Source organism: Musa acuminata, chromosome BXJ1-8 (genome assembly GCF_036884655.1).
Source record: "Musa acuminata AAA Group cultivar baxijiao chromosome BXJ1-8, Cavendish_Baxijiao_AAA, whole genome shotgun sequence".
Lineage (NCBI taxonomy): Eukaryota > Viridiplantae > Streptophyta > Magnoliopsida > Zingiberales > Musaceae > Musa > Musa acuminata.
Genome location: NC_088334.1, coordinates 43,991,819 through 44,014,520, shown reverse-complemented (window position 1 = coordinate 44,014,520; position 22,702 = coordinate 43,991,819). Strand labels below are relative to the sequence as shown.

At 40.0% G+C, this 22,702-nt stretch overlaps 4 protein-coding genes across 4 annotated transcripts; 2 read left to right on the top strand and 2 right to left on the bottom strand.

Annotated features, from left to right (window-relative positions):
- Positions 1 to 393: 393 nt before the first annotated feature.
- Positions 394 to 1,631, top strand: LOC135589152 (glucan endo-1,3-beta-glucosidase-like). The gene is made up of 2 exons (XM_065081451.1): positions 394 to 480; positions 568 to 1,631. Exons 1-2 carry the CDS (start codon positions 411 to 413, stop codon positions 1,512 to 1,514), a joined length of 1,017 nt encoding a protein of 338 aa, XP_064937523.1. The 5' UTR covers positions 394 to 410; the 3' UTR covers positions 1,515 to 1,631.
- A 5,663-nt stretch (positions 1,632 to 7,294) lies between these two features.
- LOC103995486 (glucan endo-1,3-beta-glucosidase-like) lies at positions 7,295 to 8,588 on the bottom strand. Its single transcript, XM_018830252.2, has 2 exons — positions 8,519 to 8,588; positions 7,295 to 8,352 (listed from the first exon to the last, which is right to left on the bottom strand). The coding sequence occupies exons 1-2, from the start codon at positions 8,586 to 8,588 to the stop codon at positions 7,295 to 7,297; spliced, it is 1,128 nt and encodes a 375-aa protein (XP_018685797.2).
- A 7,064-nt stretch (positions 8,589 to 15,652) lies between these two features.
- Positions 15,653 to 17,412, bottom strand: LOC103995487 (glucan endo-1,3-beta-glucosidase-like). Its single transcript, XM_009416083.3, has 3 exons — positions 17,405 to 17,412; positions 16,802 to 16,887; positions 15,653 to 16,709 (listed from the first exon to the last, which is right to left on the bottom strand). Exons 1-3 carry the CDS (start codon positions 17,410 to 17,412, stop codon positions 15,772 to 15,774), a joined length of 1,032 nt encoding a protein of 343 aa, XP_009414358.2. The 3' UTR covers positions 15,653 to 15,771.
- Positions 17,413 to 20,591: 3,179 nt separating this feature from the next.
- Positions 20,592 to 21,518, top strand: LOC135680365 (protein PHOSPHATE-INDUCED 1 homolog). The gene has a single exon (XM_065194245.1). The coding sequence runs from the start codon at positions 20,592 to 20,594 to the stop codon at positions 21,516 to 21,518; it is 927 nt and encodes a 308-aa protein (XP_065050317.1).
- Positions 21,519 to 22,702: the final 1,184 nt, after the last annotated feature.

Here is a 22,702-nt window from a genome sequence, read left to right as displayed (position 1 = left end):
ATACACCACCAGAGACGGAACGAGTTCGGCCGTCGAGAACACAAAAGTCGCACCATTCAGAAGTCAACAGCCTTGACTCCAAATGGATGCATGCGTCCAAAGAGGAGGAGGTCAAAAAGTCAGCACACGGAACTAATTCAAATGGAAATTTCTTGGTTAAGGCAAGAAAAATACTGGAGATACGGTGTACAGACAAGGGAAGGACTGCCCCCATTCCACACGAAATACGACTTTGAGGAGACCGAGCAAACCACCGTGATCGGCGGAGGGAATGGGCGTACGCGAGTGGAACTCAAAACAACCGGTCGCGTCTCACCTGCCACCTTCAATTAGGTCTTGTTTACCCCACCGGCCTCTATATAAGCACCGTGTAACACCACAGGCCATCACACCCACGGCCACTACAGATCATGGCGAACCATAGCATTTGCTCTGTGATTGCCACTGCATTGCTGATCTCAGTGTTGGCATTACCAACGAGTATTATCTATCTCTCTTTCCTCTTTTTGTAGTTTACATACGTGCGTTCTGTACGGATTACTGAGTCTTGAGCTTGTCTTGCTTCAGGGGTGCAGGCCATCGGTGTCTGCTACGGCAGGCTCGGAGATAACTTACCACAGCCCAGCGAGGTGGTAGATCTCTACAAATCCAACAACATTGGAAGCATGAGGATTTATGATCCAAACCCTGATGTCCTCGAAGCCCTGCGAGGATCCAACATCCAACTACTCGTAGGTGTTCCTAATGATCAGCTCCAGTCGTTGGCGTCGGACTCATCTGCTGCCAATGCCTGGGTTCAGAGTAATGTGGTAGCCTACTGGCCCAGCGTCTCCTTCCGCTACATAGCGGTGGGAAACGAGGTGTTCCCCGGAGACAATGTGCGGTATGTCCTCCCCGCCATGCAGAACGTCCAAAATGCTCTCGCTTCAGCAAATCTGCAGGGTCAAATCAAAGTCTCGACCTCAGTCTCAACACGCGTTCTCGGGGTATCATACCCTCCCTCCGAGGGTTCTTTCTCTTCTGATGCACAAGCCTCAATGAACCCCATAGTGCAGTTCCTAGTGAACAATGGAGCTCCCCTCCTACTCAACGTCTACCCCTACTTCAGCTACAGAGATAACCAAGCTCAGATTTCACTCTCCTACGCCTTGTTCACTTCCCCGGATGTTGTAGTAAATGACGGGCCGTACGGGTACCAGAACCTCTTCGATGCCATTGTCGACGCAACCTACGCATCGTTGGAGAAGGTGGGAGGGTCGAGTGTGGCGATTGTGGTATCGGAGAGTGGTTGGCCATCTGCTGGTGGTGTTGAGACGACAATCGACAATGCTCAGACATACAACCAGAAACTGATCAACCATGTTGGCCAAGGAACACCAAGAAGACCTGGGAGTGCAATAGAGGCCTACATATTTGCCATGTTCAACGAGAACCGAAAGGATTCGGAACTGGAGAGGAACTTTGGTCTCTTCTATCCGGATAAGCAACCTGTTTACACTATTAACTTCAGCTGAATAATTGTTGTGGCTTAAGGAACTTTGTTCCTATACACCACCATATGATATTAAATAATGAACCAGAAGAGGGAACATTCTCAGAATTCTGGTCCTTGAATAAAATTATTTATAATACATTGCATGTTTTAATGTTTTATTCTAATATTACTACTTAGCACTCGAAAGGTCCAAGACTTTCATCTCATACAAATTCATCTTAGTCAATCATCTATTTTGGCTAGACTAGTTAAAAATTCTATACGATGTATAATGTAAATTTCAAGGAAAGTATCATATTATATACCGTGTATAATGTAAATTTTATGGAAATTATCGTGAGTGTAGTAAGGTCAAAACATTAATTGAACTTATCAATCCAAATTTTCATCCGAACCATCTGCCACCAGTAATTGGAGATGCGGTGGTGTACAGAGAAAAGAAATTAGTACTGATTCATTCCATTGATCACAACGAGAAGATCGACCACCGACGGTGAGGTGGATAGAGATGGAATTCGAAACATTTAGATGCAAACACAGGCCATTCTCTAGTTATGAATGAGCCGATTTGTTCTCTATATTAGAAGAACCCTCTTCTCACGTACACCTCAAACCCATCTCTTCTGAGAACCGTCATCATGACTGGCCAACGCATCTCCTTTGTCTTTGGCCATTCTCTAGTTATGAATGAGCCGATTTGTTCTCTATATTGTAGTGTATGTGTTGAGCTGCCAGCCGACATATTAAACTCATAGTGGGTTTGGGCAGCCCACAGTCCATATCTCTCTTAATCTAATTCTAATTAAGATTAGAAAGAATGTGATGGGTGTATTTTGGGAGGCAGAAAAAAGCTTAAATAGGGCAGCAACATGAGAGAAGAAGAGAGCCACGAGATTCCAAAGAAAAAGAGAAAACAAGGTAGAAATGGAAGAGAAAGAAATGGAAGAAGACAAGGACAACGCAGAGACTGTTCTCAATCATCTAGCAGTGTTCTCATATCAGATTAGATCAAATCTACAGTAAACTCTTGTTGTGATTACTTGGGGAGGTTTTAGATATCGTGGACAGTGACGTGATCCTTGTATCCCAATTTTTTCTCTTGTGATTGTTGCTAGGGTTTAGGGCAAGAGATTGAGATTTTACATTCATTATTCTCATAATGGATTATCTCTAGTTTGTCCTGTGGTTTTTACCCTTCACATTGGAGGGGTTTCCCACGTATATTTTGGTGTTCTGTTTGATTGTGCTTTCATTTAATTCCGCTGCATATTATGGTCTTCTAGTATTTGTTCATATACAAAGGTTATTCCTGATTTATATCCCCCAACAACTGGTATCAGAGCAAAAAGGGGTTTTGGTGATTTAATTTTGTATTTGAACATGGAGGCCAATAATGTTTCTCGCATGATTAGTTTAAATGGAAACAATTGGATGATATGAAAACCAAGAATGGAAGATCTCTTATATTGCAAAGATTTGTATGGACCTTTGCATGGGGATAGTACAAAACTCACAACTTTGACAGATGATGAGTGGAAGAGGTTAGATCGAAAAACAATTGGATTTATTCAACAGTGGCTTGATGATAGTGTCTTTCATCATGTTTCTACTGAAATTTCTGCATATTCTCTTTGGAAAAAATTAGAAAGTCTCTATGAAAGAAAAACAGCTGGTAACAAAGCTTTTTTGATCAGAAAACTTGTGAACCTAAAATATAGAGAGTGTGCTTCTATTGTTGAACATTTGAATGAAATGCAAAGTATTATTAACCAGTTATCCTCTATGAAAATGTCTCTTGATGATGAGTTGCAGGCATTGTTACTTCTCAGTTCATTACCAAAAAGTTGGGAGACACTAGTGGTTTCCCTCAGTAATTCTGCGCTAGGTGGTGTTGTCACTATGAGTCAAGTAACAAGCAGTTTGTTGAATGAGGAGTTAAGAAGAAAAAGTTCGGCAACATCTCAGAATGATTCATAAGCACTTATCTCAGAGAACAGAGGAAGGTCAAAGTCTAGAAGCAGTTCACACATGGGTAGAAGCAAGTCAAGATCAAGAAAAGATATTGTTTGCTATAATTGTGGTGAAAAATGACATTACAAGAACCAATATAAGCAACCTAAGAAGAACAAGAAAAAGAGAAAAGAAGTGGAGTCTACAGAGTCAAAGGATAATACTACAACTACAATGCAGGGTGGTGATTATTTGATTTTATCTCTTTCTGATGATATATTTTCTTGTATGTGTCAGGATCTTAAGTGGGCGATTGACACAGGTGCTTCTTATCATGCTACACCATGAAGGGAGTTTTTTTATACATACAGGTCTGGAAATTTTGGTGTTGTCAAGATGGGCAACTATGACACAACATACATTATAGGCATGGGTGATATCCATTTAAAGACCAACCTAGGCTGCAAGTTGGTGCTTAAGGATGTGAGGCATGTGGTTGACTTGAGGCTGAATCTAATTTCAGTTGGAAGGCTCTATGATGAAGACTATGAAAGCAGATTTCACAGAGGACAATGGAAGCTCAGTAAGGGTTCTCTTGTTATAGCTAATGAAAAAAAATGTTATACTTTGTACATGTTGCATGCTAAAGCTTATGGTGAGCAGTTAAATGCTACAGAAAAAGACTTCAGCATGGAGTTGTGGCATAGGCGACTGGGACACATGAGCGAGAAGGGGCTGCAAGCTCTTTCCAAGAGAGAGGTATTACCAGACCTCAGAGGTATACATCTGAACCCTTGTATTGATTGTTTGGCAGGTAAACAACATAGAGTTTCATTTGCTAGTCCTGCTTTGTCTAGAAAAATGCATGCCTTAGACCGTGTTTATACAGATGTATGTGGTCCTTTGAGGACAAAAACTCCTGGTGGATCTGTTGATGTTCTTGGTATAAGTGGTGCACTTTATTTTGTCACTTTTATAGATGATTTTTTCAGAAAAGTTTGGGTCTATACTTTGAAGACTAAAGATCAGGTGATTAATATCTTCAACGAGTTTCATGCCAGGGTTGAAAGGGAAACAGAAAGGAAATTGAAATGCATAAGATCAAATAATGGTGATGAGTATACAGGATTGTTTAATGACTATTGCAGGTCACATGCGATGCAGCATGAGATGACATTTCCTGGTACACCTCAGCATAATGCAATTATAGAGAGGATGAATCGCACCATCATGGAAAAGATCAGATGTATGCTTTCACAGGCCAAGCTACCCAAAAGGTTTTGGGATGAGACTTTGAGGACTGCAGTTGATGTGATCAACTTATCACCATGTACAGCCCTAGATAGTGATGTTGCAGAGCATGTATGGTCAGTGAAAGATGTTTCCTACAAGCATTTGAGAGTGTTTGGTTGTCGTGTATTTGCACATGTTCTAGATAATGAGAGGTCCAAGCTGGATGGTAAGACTAAAAAATGTATTTTTTTTTGGTACTCACATAATCATTTTGGTTACAGGCTTTGGGATACAGAAAAGTAGAAGGTGTTTAGAAGCAGAGATGTGGTCTTCTTTGAGGATCAAACTTTTGAAGATTTGAAGAAGAAGGCACCAACCAATACTTCCACAGAAGGATTAGCAGATTGTGACCCAGTTATTTCTCTAGTATATCCGGGTGATGGGGGAGATGTGCAGGAAGATGGTGTAGAGCCTGATGTTGATCTACCTGCAGGACATGTTGAACAAGAAGAAGTTGGAGAGCAAGTTCCAGCAGAACCACAGTTGAGAAGATCTTTTAGACAACGTCAACCTTCCAAAAGATACTCTACAGATGAGTATGTGATGCTTACTGATGCAGGTGAACCAGAGAGTTACCAGGAAGCAGTTGAAAGTGAGTAGAAAGAAAAGTGGTTAGTTGCTATGCAGGAAGAGATGGATGCTCTTAAGAAGAACCACACTTATGATTTGGTACTACTACTAAATGGAATGAAGACCTTACCAAAAGAAAGGCAGGAGATGTGCCGACAGTTGGTCGGTATGGCTTCACATTGAGGAGTCATGGGACAACCTCCCTTATGGGCTGAAGGGGGAGGTTGTTGGGCTGGCAACCCACAGATTCAGCCCACACCCCTCTTAACCTAACCCTAATTAAGATTAGAATGGGTGTGGTGGTTGCGTTTTGGGAGGCAGAAAAAGGCTTAAATAGGGCAGTAACGTGGGAGAAGAAGAGAGCCATGGGATTCCAAAGAAAATGAAGAAAACAAGGCAGAAAAGGAAGAGAAAGAAAGGAAAGAAGACAAGGATAACACAGAGAGGCTGTTCTCAATCATCTAGCAGTGTTCTCATCTCAGGTTAGATCAAATCTACAGTAGACTCTTGCTGTGATTACTTGGGGAGGTTTTATATATCGTGGACAATGACGTGATCCTTGTATCCCAGTTTTTTCTATTGTGATTATTGCTAGGGTTTAGGGCAAGAGATTGAGATTTGTACATTCATTATTCTCATAGTGGATTATCTCTAGTTTGCCCCGTGATTTTTACTCTTTAAATTGGAAGGGTTTTTCACGTATATCTTGATGTTCTGTTTAATTGTGCTTTCATTTGATTCCGCTGTATATTATGGTCTTTGTTCATATATAAAAGTTATTTCTGATTTATATCCCCCATCACTATGTATGTTTTATACTTACGTGAGTCGATTTGTTATGCATCAAGCGTGCATGCCATGGTGGCGGACAACCTACCACCGCCCTAGCTCTCTACCAACTACACGGTATTGGAAGCATGAGGATCTTTACCCCAAATCACGACGTCATCGAATCCCTTCCGATAATGGAGATCTCCGGTCTCTCGCCTCCGACCCTTCAGCATACAAGCCTACTTGCCTGGCATCTCCTTCCGCTACATAGCCGTCGGCAACGAGGTCATCTTCGGAGATTTGGCGCAGTACGTCCTCCCCACCATGCAAAACATCCACGCTAGACTCTCGTCCACCGGTCTTCACAACAAAGTGTACACCCCAATTACATCGACTGTTCTTGGTTATCAAAGTACTCGAACCCCATAGTGGATTTCGTGCCCAACACGGGATCCCTTCTCCTGCTTAACGTGACTCTTCCGCTACAAGGACGAACTCTCCTAGTGATAAATAATGGACTAAGAGATTGAAAATAGATTTATAATTTTAATTTTTGATATTTCATCTCGTAGGAGGTAATGTGAGATGATAATTAGAAAGTCTCTTTTCATCAAGATCATCTTCTAAGTAATCCTACGATAATTATTAAATTTTTTATTTTGATTGATAATTATAATTAAAATATAAATAAATATATAATATAATTTTTTAAATTAAATAAAACTATATAATTTAACATTTCATTCGATTATCAATGGGTTGTGAAATCAAACATCCAATAATCATCGGGGTTGCGATATCAAAAAAATAATTTTACCGAATCAGCTTATCATCAGTACTGCATGGTTAACCTCATGCGATCGAATGAGATGGTATAATAAAATGGAGTAGAATTGAAGAAGATGTATAAACAACAATATATTGGAAAAAGATTCACTATGTAAAAGCAAAATCCAAATGGCTGATGTTAAAATTAATCAATGAACAAACTGAGGACACTTCTATATATATATATATATATATATATATATATATATATATATATATATATATATATATATTCCACTTTGATGTCTTTAATCCCGAATTCAGATGGAGCTGACTGTTAATTTGGACCAATATAGTCCCATCTTCTAATCCAACTTCATCTACAAGATGATGATTACTAAGCTATCTCTAACAAGTTGGAGTCTACTCTTCCCACCAAACAGGCATTTACAAAAGGGGGAAGAATACAAGGAAGGGAAATAGTAAATAGGAAATAAATTTGATGGTTTCCATTTTTCTAAAATTGAAACCATTGGAGCTTATCGCGTCAAGAGGAGGTTGCTGACTGGGTGAAAAGCTTATTGGGTAAACGGGGTTCTTATCTGGATAAAAGAGGCCGAAGTTTCTCTCCGTTCCCTCTTCCTTTTGGTTCTCGTTAAAAATGGCAAATATGTAGGCTTCGATCGGTGTAGGTCTTCTTGGTGTTCCTTCCCCAACGTGGTTGATCAGATTCTGGTTGTATGTCTGAGCATTGCTGATATTTGCTGCAAAGCCGCCATCTGATGGCCAGCCACTCTCGGACACCACGACGGCCACATCCGCCCCTCCCACCTTCTCCATCGCCGCATAGGTCGCATCCAGCATTGCGTCGAACAGGTTCTTGTAACCATATGGTCCATCAATCACCACCACGTCTTGGGAAGTGAACAGGGCATAGGACAGCGCGATCTGGTCGGGGTTGTCCTTGTAGGAGAAATAAGGATACACATTGACGAGGAGCGGGGATCCACTGGTGGCGAGAAAACTCAGGATGGGTTCCATGTAGGTTTGTGCTTCCGGAGTGAAAGCACCGGCGGAGGGAGGATACGATGAGCCGAGAACAGAGAGTGCAATCGAGGTTGAGACGTGGATTGTTAGGCCAGCGGAAGCGAGTGCAGTTTGGATGTTTTGCATGGCGGGGAGGACGTACTGCGCCAATTCTCCGGGGATGATCTCGTTGCCGACGGCTATGTGGCTGAAGGAGACGCCGGGCGAGTAGGCTACTATGTTGGTCTGAACCCAGTTGGTGGCTGCGGAAATGTCGGAGGCCAGTGATTGGAGATCATTGTGCTCAACACCAACAATGAGTGGGATGTTGGATCCTCGTAGGGCTTCGAGGACGTCATGGTTTGGATTAAAGATCCTCATGCTACTGATATTGTTGGATTTGTAGAGCTCCACCACCGCGCTGGGCTGGGGTAGGTTGTCGGCAACCAAACCGTAGTTGACGCCGATGCCATGCACGCCTGAACGCAAAACAAGACTTGGTAATCTACGCTCGCATCAAAGTGAAAGTTAGATCCCATGCTGATCCACGTGCGAGATGGAGAATGATACTACGCTATCCCTGTACTGCAAAAAACACACATATGCAGGCCACGAAAGAGAGAGGGGAGGAGGAAGAGAGAATACTTGTTTGGACTGCCAAGACTGAGATTAACAATGCAATGGGAAGCAGAGAGAAGACACGTCCGCCAGCCATTTCTCTCTGGAGATTTAGCGACCTCTACAGTTCTCTATTCTGATGGCGGCGGGGTGAGAGGAGGGTTCTTCTTATGTAGAGCCCGGTGGTGGGAACATTGCCTCAGTCATGAACGGAACGACGTAGACTTGGCATGTGGTGTCGGCCATATGTTTGTGAGTACCATTCGTGCGCATCTGCCTTTTCCATTGGGCTGACGCACATCTTGGCCGAGCCCCCATTGCCTAAAAGTACTCACCTGCCCCATTGTTCTTCGAGGTACAAACTTGCTTGTTTCGGGGCCTTAACTGCTATTATCTGTATTAATAAATAATTAAATTGTTTTGTTGGTTCTTGTCCTGTATTGGGGATGCATAGTAAGTAAATGAGATGTTTTGGGTTACATTTTTATCTTGAATAGATTGACCTAATGTAAAAAAATACTTTGAACCTATTTAGTCGTATCGAGCATTTCGAATACTTTCCATGTGTAATTCATATGCATATGTCTTAGGCAAACTCATCTTTGTAATTAGTCGACTTCAGATACTTTTTGTCTTCAACAAATGAATGACATCTAAAGCAAACGCTTTAGATACAACACACCCTTCAAATGCTTTAACCATCCTTTAATGTCAATACGATATATGATCAAATTCATCAGTTCATAAAAATTTAGAAAATTTTATGAATCTTTTGGGATCATTCTATGATTCAACTCTGTGACATACCCCCGAATCAAATAGCCAAAGTAAGGTGAGAAACCAAACTATCTCATAGGCATTGGAGAATAGACGATCAAAGCCAAAGAAGCCTAGATTGATGAATATTCAAGCATTCTAGCGAGTTATGGAACAACTCCACCGACCTCAATGGAAGAGTTCCCTTACTGTCTCACCTACGAGACTCGAGCAGTCATTCCCCTTGAGAACCTGAACTAGCAACTACAATGAGGAGAGATCGAATCAAGGACTTTGGACAAACCTTCATTTAATTGATAAGACTTGAGCCATGGAGCACTCAAGAGCTTTAACCTACAAGTGAGCAATTACCAGCCACTAAAGTCAGAAGGCCCTGATATTGATGCCTAAAACTTATTCATCATACAATTATACTCAAAGTATGTAAAAGTTATTACTCAAAAAATACTACCCTTAAAAAATTATTACTCCAAGTATGCAAAAGTTTTATATTTTAAAACTTTACATTTTAGACACATAAAACGATTCCTAATAGAAAAAACAAAAAAGAGATGACAAAACTAGAAGACAATTATTAGGTCACGAGGGACCTCTCCCTCGTTGTCATTGAATATGACAAATGACTCGAGCAATAGTGCAACATATGATAACTCTCGAGAACAACCTTTTGTCCACCAAGCTGATTTTTATCCTAATTTTTCTTTTATCTTCTCCTCTAGCTCTTCCCTCTCTCGACTTCCATATCGACCTCCATATTGTCGTGTCACACTAGAGTAGATGTCTCATTACTTTCATTGAAAATGTCATTCTCTTGCATGATGACAAAGTCATCTCTAAGGCATCAATCGTTCGGGTGTTCAGAGGACTCCATGCCAAGCCGGGATGGTCAGAGAGGACTCACGAGATCATTAGGCTATATATTTTATTAGCATGCTTGGTCAGACCCATTTATATCTTAGTACTTAGCAAGCTCCTCTACTTTATACTAGGGCCGAAGGGACTCTTCATCTGGAGTCGCTAGGTTAAGTCTTCAACTTGACATATGAGAGAGAAGTTCTCCGATTGGAGTTCTACAGAGAGTTTGGCAAGTTAACTCTCCCGTCGGGGGGAGTTTCTGACTTGATGGTAAAGTTAGTATGAGTCGAAGTATGAATGGTAGAAGTCATTGAGTTTGGTCATCACTTTTGGCATTAAGGATCAGCTTTTATACTTGGCAGCCAACGAAGAGAGATTGATGGTTGATGGGGATGGGCCTGTGCGTCCTCTTGAGGATTAGATACATAGATGATTGATTTTAGGTCAAGTAAGATATTATTAGTTATAGGTGTCCTGCAAGTTAATCACGTGAGTGATGACACGTATGACATGACACACAGTCTTTTTTACTTTCTATTATTATGATTTTATTATTTTATATTACTTATTACATACATATATTATGATATCCTTAGATTTGTGCAATGAGAATCAAATTGTGATAAGATCACGATAATGATATCGATTCACCATTAAACACAAACCCTAAATAATCCTAGTCATAGGTTACTCGAGAGGGACATTGAGATAACCGAACAAACTGATATACTGTAGGAACACTATGGCTACAGTACAGGTACTCATTGGAGAATGAGTTCATTGATTGATCCACTCATGGAATGCTAGATGATTAATGATACCTCATTATCAGACAGCGATTCCATCATCCCAGTAGTATATCTAGTCCTTAGACTTGAGATACCAATGATATCCTATATAAGTACTTCATTCTTTGATACCAAACTTAGTTTGGAAGTTCCAAATCTAGTATAGCCGGTCATCAAGAGTAGTAACTAACCTTACGAGGGTTATTGAGTATCGATAGAGGATCATCCGCTCTCGGTATTAAGAGAGAAATATCCCATATATTCTTGTTCAAACAAATCTTTGGCCAAGGTTATTCGGATTGAGAGAGAAAGAGTTCTCCGAGAGAATTTGATTAGAGCAAAATTCGAGAAGAAACTATATGGGCTTGATAGTACCATACCCGATATACAGTCTCTAGGATATTAAATGGATGAGGGACTATAGGTACATGATAATTAAGGATATATAGATCCAAAAAATTGGATTTCACTATATCGTATGGGGATTACGACGTAGTGGCATAGTACATCCGCAATCGATGAGTCGAGTAAATTATTATGGAAATAAGATATTCGCTGGAGCCCTTATCTTATTGGATATCCAATAAGACCCTGAATTATTGGATCCTATGAATAAGATCTAATAGGAGTGAGGTTAGAGAACTAAGCTTAAGCACTACTCCATAACCCGAGTCTATTCAGGTACCTAGTACACAGGTTCCAACTTTACGTAGGTCCGGTAGAGTACCTCATTCTCCTGAGAGATATGTGGGACATATCAGAGGAGAGAATATTAATCCTCATACCTACAAAGAGACTATTACGAGTATAGACTCTGGAAAGTGGTAAGAAGCCATGAATTTTGAAATGGATTTCATGTACTCCAACAATGTTTAGAACCTAGTTTATGCACCCGAGGGTATTGTACTCGTTGGTTGCAAATGGATCTTTAACAAGAACATTGAAGTAGATAAAAATGTGGAGATCTATAAAGCAAGGCTAGTGGCTAAAGAGTATTATTGTTAAAGGCATGGTGTTGATTATGACGAAACATTCTCACTTATAGTCATGCTAAAATCCATACAAATTCTGTGTTCCTTAATGACAATCTCGAGGAGGAGGAATATGTGATACATCTTGAGAGATTCATATATAAGGATAGTCAAAATAAGGTATGCAGGTTGCTTAGGCCCATCTATGGACTAAAATAAGCTTTCCAAAGTTGGAATATAAGATTTGATGAGGTGATCAGATCTTAAGACTTTGTTAAGAATAAATATAAGCCTTGCATGTACATAAAGGTAAGTGGGAGCGCTATTACCTTTATGGTGCTATACGTGGATAATATCATAATCATTAAGAATGATATAGGGATGCTCTCTATAGTAAAGGCTTAGCTATCTAGACACTTTTTCATGAAGGATTTAGGAGAAGCATCCTATGTCTTGCGGATTGAGATCTATAGAGATCGATCCAAGAGGATGCTTGGCTTATCCCAATCCAAGTATATAGACACCATTGTCAAAAGGTTTGACATGAAAAATTCTATGAGAGTTCTCATACTGATGAGACATAGGATATCGCTTTCTAGGGGTATGTCTCGAAAGACTATTGAAGAAAGGACAAACATTCATAGGATATCCTATGCTTCAGCCATAGGATCTATCATGTATGCTATGTTATATACTAGGTTTGATATAACACATGCTCTGAGTGTCATGAGCAGGTATTAGGTGGATCCAGGCTTGAAGCACTAAAAAACAGTAAAGTGGATCCTTATATACTTGAGAAGGACTAAGAATCTTTTACTAGTATGTTGAGAAAGTAGCCTTAGGGTTGAGGGCTACATGGACTCGAGCTTCCAGTCTGATATCAATAATAGCAAGTTTAATTCAGGTTATGTGTTCACCCTGAATGGAATAGTATACTGGAAGAGTTCAAAGTAAGATATTATTGCTGACTAGACCATAAAGACGGAGTACATTGTTGCGACAAAGGCAGCAAATGAGGGAGTCTGGATGAAGAAGTACATCATAGATCCAAGAGCTAATTCCCTTATATTGTAATAACTATGGGGCGATTACTCAAATGAGGTAACTCAGGTCTCATCATAAGTGTTCTAAGGAGGTTCCAACTTATTAGAGAGATCGTGGCTCGAGGAGATGTAGTAGTGGAAAGAGTTTCATCCAAAGATAACTTCGTAGATCCACTGACAAAGTTGTTGTCTCATATTATCTTTGAGCGTCATAGAGGTCTGATGGGGATCAAATATAAAGGTAATTGACTTTAGGTCAAGTGAGAGATTGCTAATCATAGGTGCCCTATAAGTCAATCACATGAGTGATAACACGTATGACATGACAATAGTCTTTCTGCTTTTTATTATTATGATATTTTCTCACTTGATATTGCTTGTTGCATATATATATTGTGATATCTTTGGATCTGTGCAATGAGAATCAGATAGTGATGAAATCATGATAATGAGACCGATTCACCTTTAAACATAGGCCCTAAATAATTATGGTCATAGGTTACTCAAGAGGGGCATCGATATAACCGGATAGACTAGTGTACTATATACCCGTCCATATAATGGAGGCAGCTGGTCTCATAGCTGCTTGTATAGGGACACTAAGGCTACAGTACAGGTCTTCATTGGAGAATAAGTTCACTGATTGATCTGCTCACGGAATACTTGATGGTTGATAATACCTCATTGTTAGACAATGGTTCTATTGTAAATGAATGTTGTGTTATATGAGCACTTGTGGGTATTTTGATCTATAGTTGACCATTTTGGATCCTTTATTGTGTGATCATTCAGATCTTGTAAAGTATATATGTAATTTGCATTGGTTATGAAATGTTTGCTAAAATAATTACTTATGGATCCCGAGTGAAACGTTTTTTCTAACTTATTTTCTCTTTTATAGATCCTAAGGGACCATGGGAGGTTTCAGAAAGATTAACTTTTATGGACGGACATGCAAGGGTGTCGCATGACTTAGGCAAAATCAACTAAATTCATGACATTTGGTATCAGAGTAGGACAAATACATATAGAAATACTTAGTATACAAATATGGGAGAGGCTACATTGAGGGTAGCCAACATGCACGACCGTTTGAGAGAAACATGCATAAAGATATAGAAAAAGAAGTCATTTAAAAGAGCGGGCATTTGAGATTTGTATTTAAAGGAATGTCCAACCATTCACACGAGAGGCACTGTAAGAACAAGTAAGCTAGGAAAAATGTGTAGTGCATAAATAGTATGAATAGTAGAAGCCTTAAGTCCAATTCCCTCTTCTTACTTTCAAGATCGACTTTTATACCTAGACAATATGTGAAGGGAGATTTATAATTGATGGGGACGAGCCCGTATACCCTCTTTGTAACTCATTTACCTAGACGGCGAGATGGTACGATCCATGTAATGCATTGTTAACGAAGGACAACTATGGGGGTGTCACTTGTTTGGCAGTCACCCGAAATAAGCAGAAGGCGATCGACTGTGTCAATCAACTAGGAAAGGAGCATATAGGCTTTGCCACTAGGGAGTTACTGCTCCGGATAGTCGACTTGTATCCCAAAATCATAATATGGGAAAGTGAAAGGTTGTTGCCCTACCGTCTGTCATAGGGAAGGGGGATGTGGGCATTTCTCTGCCCACATCAACGTCCAATTGGTAGTGAGCTAGCAAGCCAGTCATCGAGTCAAAGCTAATGTCAATATGTACCCTTTTAAATCATGAAACATCCTTGAATTCAATCATAAAATATTCTTGATCTCTTCTTGAGTGACTATAACGATGGTAACAACACCCACCAACTATGGTGTGGCCCCGTAGATAAGAATGAGTTTTTAACATGCAGATGATCCAACACCACATCATGTCTTATCAAATACCTTATCAATCGATATGTCGGAGAAGTGTGATGCCCACATTAATGCTGACTCAATGCCATCTCAAGAATCTAATCATCATAATATGATAGTCGTGCTCCCCTGCCCTATTTACATAGACCTTGCTTGCACTAATCGTAATGTTTAACAATTTGATTGACATCGTCGCGATCAAGTAATGACTAATAAGTACCATCGATTTTCTATACTTTAACTCCTCGCTTAATTCCTATAGTTATTAAAGCTCTCCATAAAAAGGCCTAAGGTGTTTTTTTATGACTATCTCGAATAATTTGAGTGTACACCAACTCTTCTTATGAATTCCCCAATTTCTTTATTAATTTAAGCATCATATGTGATTTTTATGGGGTGTACCCCTAATGTAGTTTTATAGGAGACCTTATAAAACCACTTCATCCTTAACTCCAAAGCTTATTATGACGAGCTCGGACTCTAGACTCGATTTGGATCCAAACCCCGAACAATATATTTTAGTGCATAATTAGTATCGGAGTTATTCCTTCGAGGTGTATCCTTCGTATCGGCTTAGGCCTTCCTTGTTGGAGCAGCATTCACATCACTACAACCCCAGAACTAGTAAGATTAATATTCGTATCACTAAATTCTTCTTATATGACATGATTCACATACAGATTCATTTATCTCTTCATTGCAATTCTCACCACTAGTTCATCTCCCCTCCTCCCTATAATTACAACTGATATATCCACATGTGAAGGCACACAGATGCTGATGTTCATAATAAGAAGTGCATTATTCGATTGGAAAATATCTTCTTTATTTGGTGAGCCCTAACAACGTTGATTCATCGAGAAAGATAACCCTTCTAAGTTTCCTAAACATGGGTATTCCCTAGTGCGAGACTTGAAGGACCAGAATTTTGGGAGTTCTTCCGGTGCCTTATGGTTTTGCGTTTTGAGATATAGGAATGAGTTCTTCCACCATGTTTTGGCTAAACAAAGCTTAATGGGTAGACGGGTTGCTCATCCGGGTAAAAGAGACCGAAGTTTCGCTCCGTTCCTGCTTCCTTTTGGTTCTCGTTAAACATGGCAAATATGTAGGCTTCGATCGGTGCAGGTCTTCTTGGTGTTCCTTCCCCAACGTGATCGATCAGATTCTGGATGTATGTGTGAGCATTGCTGATATTTGCTGCAAAGCCGCCATCTGATGGCCAGCCACTCTCGGTCACCACGACGGCCACATCCTTCCCTCCCACCTTCTCCATCGCCGCATAGGTCGCATCCAGCATTGCGTCGAATAGGTTCTTGTAACCATATGCTCCATCAGTCACCACCACTCCTTCGGAGGTGAACAGGGCATAGGACAGCGCGATCTGATCAGCGTTGTCTCTGTAGGCGAAGTAAGGATACACGTTGACGAGGAGCGGGGATCCACTGCTGGCGAGAAACTGTATGATGGGTTTCATGTAGGTTTGTGCTTCCGGAGTGAAAGCACCGGCGGACGGAGGATACGATGAGCCGAGAACAGATAGCGCGACCGAGGTTGAGACGTTGACTTGTAGGCCGGCGGAATCGAGTGCGGTTTGGATATTTTGCATGGCGGGGAAGACGTACTGCGCCAAATCTCCGGGGATGACCTCGTTGCCGACGACTACGTAGCGGAAGGAGACGCTGGGCGAGTAGGGTACTATGTTGGTCTGAACCCAGTTGGTAGCTGCGGAAGCATCGGAGGCCAGAGGTTGGAGATCTTTGTGCTCAACGCCAACGATGAGTGTGATGTTGGATCCTCGTAGGGCTTCGAGGACGTCATGGTTTGGATTAAAGATCCTCATGCCATCGATATTGTTGGATTTGTAGAGATCCACCACCGCTCTGGGCTTGGGTAGGTTGTCGCCAACCAAACCGTAGTTGACGCCGATGCCATGCACGCCTGAACGCAGAAACACGAGTTGGTAATCCACACTGTCCCTGTACATACAGTTAACACTACAACAGAGGAAGGAAGAGAGGAAGAAAGAATACTTGATAGGACTGCCAAGACCGAGATTAACAATGCAGTCCGAAGCGGAGAGTAGACAAGTCGGTCTGCCATTTCTAGATCTCTGGAGCTTTAGCTGCCTCTACAGTTCTCTATTCTGATGCCGTCGGGTTGATCGGAGGGTTTTGTTCTTATCTAGAGGCCAGCGGTGGGAAGATCGCCTCGTCCATGAATGGAATGCGCACAGTTGGCATGCGATGGCTGCTTATCCTCGTTTCTTCAGGTTGTAATGAACGAAATATTTGAATAGATTCTTGTCGTGATTTGGCCAAATGGAATGGTGATTGAAATCAAAATGGACGATTCTCCAAAGGTCAACTATTGTTGTAGTAGCGATTAGTTTAGGGATATTTTACATGTATAATAACTTCAATATCTACTTAAAACTAAATATTATTAAAAATTATAAATCAAGCAGGAATATCATAGAGAAAAATTATTTTCTCAAATCAAATAAAAATATTATTTTTTAAAAAAATATCATATATTTAGTTTGATCTAATTGGATAGATTAGAAATGGATGGATTAATGAATTGAATTAATTTCCATGAGTATTACGAGGCCATAAGTTTTCCATGAGTATTACGAGGCCATGAATTAATTGGGAGTGAGATTAACTTCATTCAGTTCTCTTTCTATTTCTACGCTGTGGTTAAATGGTAATGTGAGAGAAAACGAGCATCGCCTAATCCGTCAACACATCAAATGTGTCACGAAAAATGATAAAGACCTCTTAAAGTCCGAGAAGCCCAATCATACCGTCATCTCCAAATAAAAACAATAAATATTTTTCTAAATTATAAGAATACTGATAGTTGGAAAGTTCAACCCCCCTAATCGACACTAGAGGTGGGACCCAATGATACGATAATCATATCGTTATCAAAGTTAATTACTATTCAATCGTGACTTCACTTTTTTATCTCAATCCTTATACGAGCATCATCGGAAAGTCTAAGAGCATCCACTCATCTTCTTGTAAATCACTTCCTAACAACATCCAAAGATCAAGTCGAGTTGAAAGAGACATCATCGATAACCACACCATCAAATATGAATACGAGAGATATTCCCTCAACAATTTAATCATTTGATATCTTGACACTACGAATATGAATAAAATCTCTCGTCCTTAAGTATGTGATGCATACGGTACGACGATGAATGTTTCTCTAATAATTAAATTGTATAGATTTCAATGCTAGGCAACATAATCAAAATCTTTATCCCCTCTTGCACACAAGCTTATCTAGAATAAATTCTAAAAGTTTAAACTAATCAATGGCCATATTTTGCATTCACAGCACCAACATATGGATCTCTGGGAGCCACCTTATCAATTCTCTCATTCGATTGTATGCAATTCCAAAGGGAGATTGCGTGTGATCCAATTAAAATCTTAAAATTTGCAAGCACACTACTCCTTGTGGTGATTTCACTTTTTGTTTGATTTCATAGCAAATCCTTCCATATCCAATTCACTGACCATATTAAGCCCCTCACGGCTATAATGACAATCACATGTGAGGTGGAGGAAGGGTTTTTTAGTTCATGCAAACTGTGTACTTATATTAGACTCTGATTGATAACTCTGTCATATCCTAACATAAAATCTGCTGAAAACTTCATTCGACCACCAACACATCAATCACTGTTCAATCCTTGAATAACTTAGCTATTTCGATCTTTCGTGCTTCAGCAACATGGATTGACCTCTAGCTGGACTAAGGTCATCTTAATTTGCTCCGGCAACAAGTAGCTTATCGTGAAGAGGTAGAGTAGGTTCCTTGTCTCGATTAGCATATCGAAGATTAGTCTTCGATCGAATCTTTCATTAGATTAGTAGGACCAGTGATGTTACACCGGACGAATCCTGATTCCAACTTAAATATGTCTTTGATTGATCATAAAGATTGTATTCTAAAAGATTATTTCTTATTTTTATTTATAAGTTAGTCTGATTTACAAATTATGTGAGTAATTTGATCATCAACAATTTGTGAGATCGTATGCCAAATTATAAGAGCTGTGGTTACAGTATAAACGCTTGTTCTAAGCTCAGGTTTGTCAACTATCGACATCATCGAATCAGTATCTTTCTTGATGCCATGTTACCAATCTCATGGGACCAAATTCCGATTGATGTATCAATCGAACAAACTGATGTGTCACTGGGTTGTTTATGTGCCATTGTTTTTTATATCAAATTCCAAAAAGAGTCTTAGACTACTCATTAATGTTGAAATTTTGAAGTTTAACAATGAATATGACTTAAACTAATCAAGATTAACATAGATCAAATTTAGTATATATCACGTGACTCTTTTACGTCCCTACAGTCACATATAATCACCAACAACATTAGTATATCACTTTATAAACTAACGATATCGAAATACAAATATTATTTGATTTTATTTGGAGAACACAGTCAAAAAAAAAATAAAGAAGTGGACAAATTCGAAAAAACGATCATAAGAGTTTAAAGTTGACAACTTGATACTAGTAAAGCTCCAACCAGTATCACTCTAGTTTTTTAGACATAAAGTCCATAAGGAATTGGTGTGCGAAGGACCCTTCCCAATTATCAATGGAATAAGCAATATCTCCTACAAGTTGTAACTGCTGACATAGCTCAAAATTTATAATATTTTTCAAGTAACTTGAAAACCTATCGCTCAGATATGCAAGATGCTTTCTGAAGTTTTCTAACTCATATACTCTCTACTAGAGCCTCTTATGAAAAGCGAGTTGAAGTCAATTTAATGGATCGCATCACAAAACTACTCAATGGTGTAGAGCAGATTGAGTATTTGGTGAAGTAGCAAAAGCTTCCGCAAATAGAAGCTAATTAACAATCTAAAGGCGCCCTACAATATGAAGAGGCAATTAGTAAAGCTTACTAACAAGACGTCAACGAGGGTATTGACAATTTAAGTGGGGGAGAATATCATGGATGGTCGTCGTGCACCCGCAACACCTATGTCTATGAACCGTTCATCACTTTTGTTTGTATATACATATGTTTGGCAGTATATTTTATCTTATTTTATATTTTTTTTCTTAAAAATTATGAGCAGAAATAGTTTGTACGGTTGCAAAATGACTATTTACCAGAATGGATAAAACTATCCTAAAATGGTCTAGTTTTAGTGTGTAATAACCTATTTTCTATAGACTATATTATGGTACGAAATGTCAATCACCCAAGTGACATAAGACTAAATGGGAGTTTAGGATAATATTGGACATTAATTGGATTCACAAGTTCACACATAAAACCTACGTAAACCTGCCAACGTGTATAACATCTAGTGAGTAGTCATTTGTAGACTTGCAGCTATTTGTTTATCTTATAAAGTTATTATTTTCTCATTTCTCTCTTCCACACCAAGTGTTTACCGAATTACTTGTCTATCACTCGTTTTCAGAACTAATCAATTTATTCTTTTATATGTTTGAACGAGATTGTAATTAGATTAATCCTTTGCAGATGGATAACATAACGATCTCTTATAACTTAGATAATTTTAACTAAGCATGTGATAGTAGGAATACGTTGAATATTATCTAAGAGCCACTATTTTGTATAACTAGAATCTTTCTTTATGAAATACTTTATAGTAAACTCAGAACAATCGAAAAAATATTGTAAACAATATCTCTTCAATCAATCATCATTGATTCAGCAACCAATCTCCATGTAGTCCCAAACTCCAAGCCTCTATAAAGAGGCAGCCACATCCGAAACATGAAGACCACACTTAAAAAGCATGGCCAAGTCCACTACAACCATGCTTCCAACTTTGCTTATCCTTGCTTCCTTGGCTCTACCATCATCTTCTTCTTTAGCCGCTCTTTCCACCACCCTCCACTACCACAATGGCTCCCTCCTCAGCTCACCCATCAACATCTATATCATATGGTATGGCTCATTCACCGCCGCCCACCGAGCCGCCATCTCCGACTTCTTCGCCTCCTTTCGGTCTTCGCCTTCGCCGCAACCCACTGTGTCAAAATGGTGGTCAACCGTGCAACAGTACAAAGACTACACCGGGAAGCCTGCGTCAGCAACCGTCGAGGTCGCCGCCCAGACATCCGACCGGGCTTACTCCCTGGGACGATCTCTCACCCATTCCAACTTAGCCGACCTGGTGAGAAGCTCCGTGGCGAAAGGCTCGTTGCCCCTCGACGCCACCGGCGTCTATATGGTCCTGACGTCCTCCGACGTGACCGTCGGTCAGTTCTGCACGAGCTCATGCGGCTTCCACAGCACGGTTCTGATGCCGACCGGGAAACGGGTGGTCATGGCCCACGTCGGCGACCCGGGGACGCAGTGCCCCGGCCTCTGCGCATGGCCGTACGCTGCCCCGGCATACGGGCCGCCGAGGCCGCCACTGGTGGCGCCGAACGGGGTCGGCGTGGACGGGACCATTATCAACATCGCCACGGTGATTGCGGGGGCCGTCACGAACCCGTTCCGCGATGGCTACTACCAGGGCGACCGGCTTGCGCCGCTGGAGGCCGCCACCGCCTGCGCCGGAATATTCGGGGAGGGTGCCTATCCGGGGAATCCCGGAAACCTGTTGATCAATGACAAGAGCGAAGCCAGCTTTAACGCTTTCGGCGCCGGTGGCCGGAGGTTTCTCCTACCGGCCATTTGGGAGCCGATCAGTGGAAAGTGCAAGGTTGTCGCTTGAGAACTCCACGTCTGGTTTAGCTTGTAAGAAGGCTGAAGTCTTAATATGTAATAAGCACGTAGAGCTTGTTAGTATATTGGTTTGGAAGTCAATAAATACATGCATATGACCATCGAAAGATATTTCTTATGACAGCCGATCTATATCAGAAGTGATATGAACAAATGAGATTAATTTAGGGAAATTGATAAAGTAGTATAAATATTATGAGATGGATTTCTGATGGTGTTGCTGAGAGAATCATCTACTAGTCTAAATATCAGAAATTAGTCTCCATGAGACAAAAATTACCTTTAGAAATAACAACATAGTTGCCTAGAACCTGACAGGATCTAATGTTACTGAATAAATGCAACATATGCATATAAAATGTAAAAATTAGTTTCACAATTTGATAGATTGATAAGAACATTATCAAAGACAGATGTTGAGCATGCTCAGTCTATCGTGTTGTTATAATTTGATTTTCGAAATATTTATCATGCATGCCCCTAAATGTGACAAATAATTCAGTTTCCTAGCATGGTTGATAGCAAATATAAATTATCACTTGTTTTGTAGGTAACTAAAAGCACAAAGTAGAAACCTGAATGCAATCAAACAAAAGAAGAAAGGTCTCTCAAGTTGGCATTAAATCTCAGGGCCTTGAATGCAACCAATTGCCATATAAGCATATTAATATGAGACATGCATGTGAACAGCATTGAAAATTCCTTTGTTTGAGTGTCATTTAGGTTATCTCACACATCCTGCAATCCCATACTTAATGCTAAAAAGCTAGAAACTCAATAAATGTTCTAAAATGAACAAAATTTGGAGCACTTATACAATTATACAATTTGGGTTAAAAGAGATTTATACTGTTTATTTAATAAGAAAATGTTTTTCGCATAGAGAAGACTAACTGGATGTAACAAAAGTTATAATTAACAAAAGATTCACGCCTCACAATAAAAGCTACAAAGCTCCAGATTCTACAGAGTTTAAAGATATATTGTTTGCATCTAGTTATTAGGACTTACAACTGGGGGACTCATTAAAGGAAGTAATCTAACAACAGTTTCAGAAAATGAACCCAAGAATCATTTGGAATGTAAAACAGGGACAAGATGATTTAGTCTACTTAGCAGAGAAGTTTTCCTTTCATATTTTGGGTCAAAATAAAAAAAGCCTAATGTTCCTTG

Bases quoted from the DNA above. Each gene is read 5' to 3' on its own strand.
- LOC103995486 (XM_018830252.2), bottom strand. From the start codon at position 8,588: ATGGCTGGCGGACGTGTCTTCTCTCTGCTTCCCATTGCATTGTTAATC. The intron at 8,353-8,518 runs GTATTCTCTCTT...TTTTGCGTTCAG, and splicing joins AGTCTTGGCAGTCCAAACAA to GCGTGCATGGCATCGGCGTC.
- LOC135589152 (XM_065081451.1), top strand. From the start codon at position 411: ATGGCGAACCATAGCATTTGCTCTGTGATTGCCACTGCATTGCTGATC. The intron at 481-567 runs GTATTATCTATC...GTCTTGCTTCAG, and splicing joins AGTGTTGGCATTACCAACGA to GGGTGCAGGCCATCGGTGTC.
- LOC103995487 (XM_009416083.3), bottom strand. The intron at 16,710-16,801 runs GTATTCTTTCTT...TTCTGCGTTCAG, and splicing joins GGTCTTGGCAGTCCTATCAA to GCGTGCATGGCATCGGCGTC.
- LOC135680365 (XM_065194245.1), top strand. From the start codon at position 20,592: ATGGCCAAGTCCACTACAACCATGCTTCCAACTTTGCTTATCCTTGCT.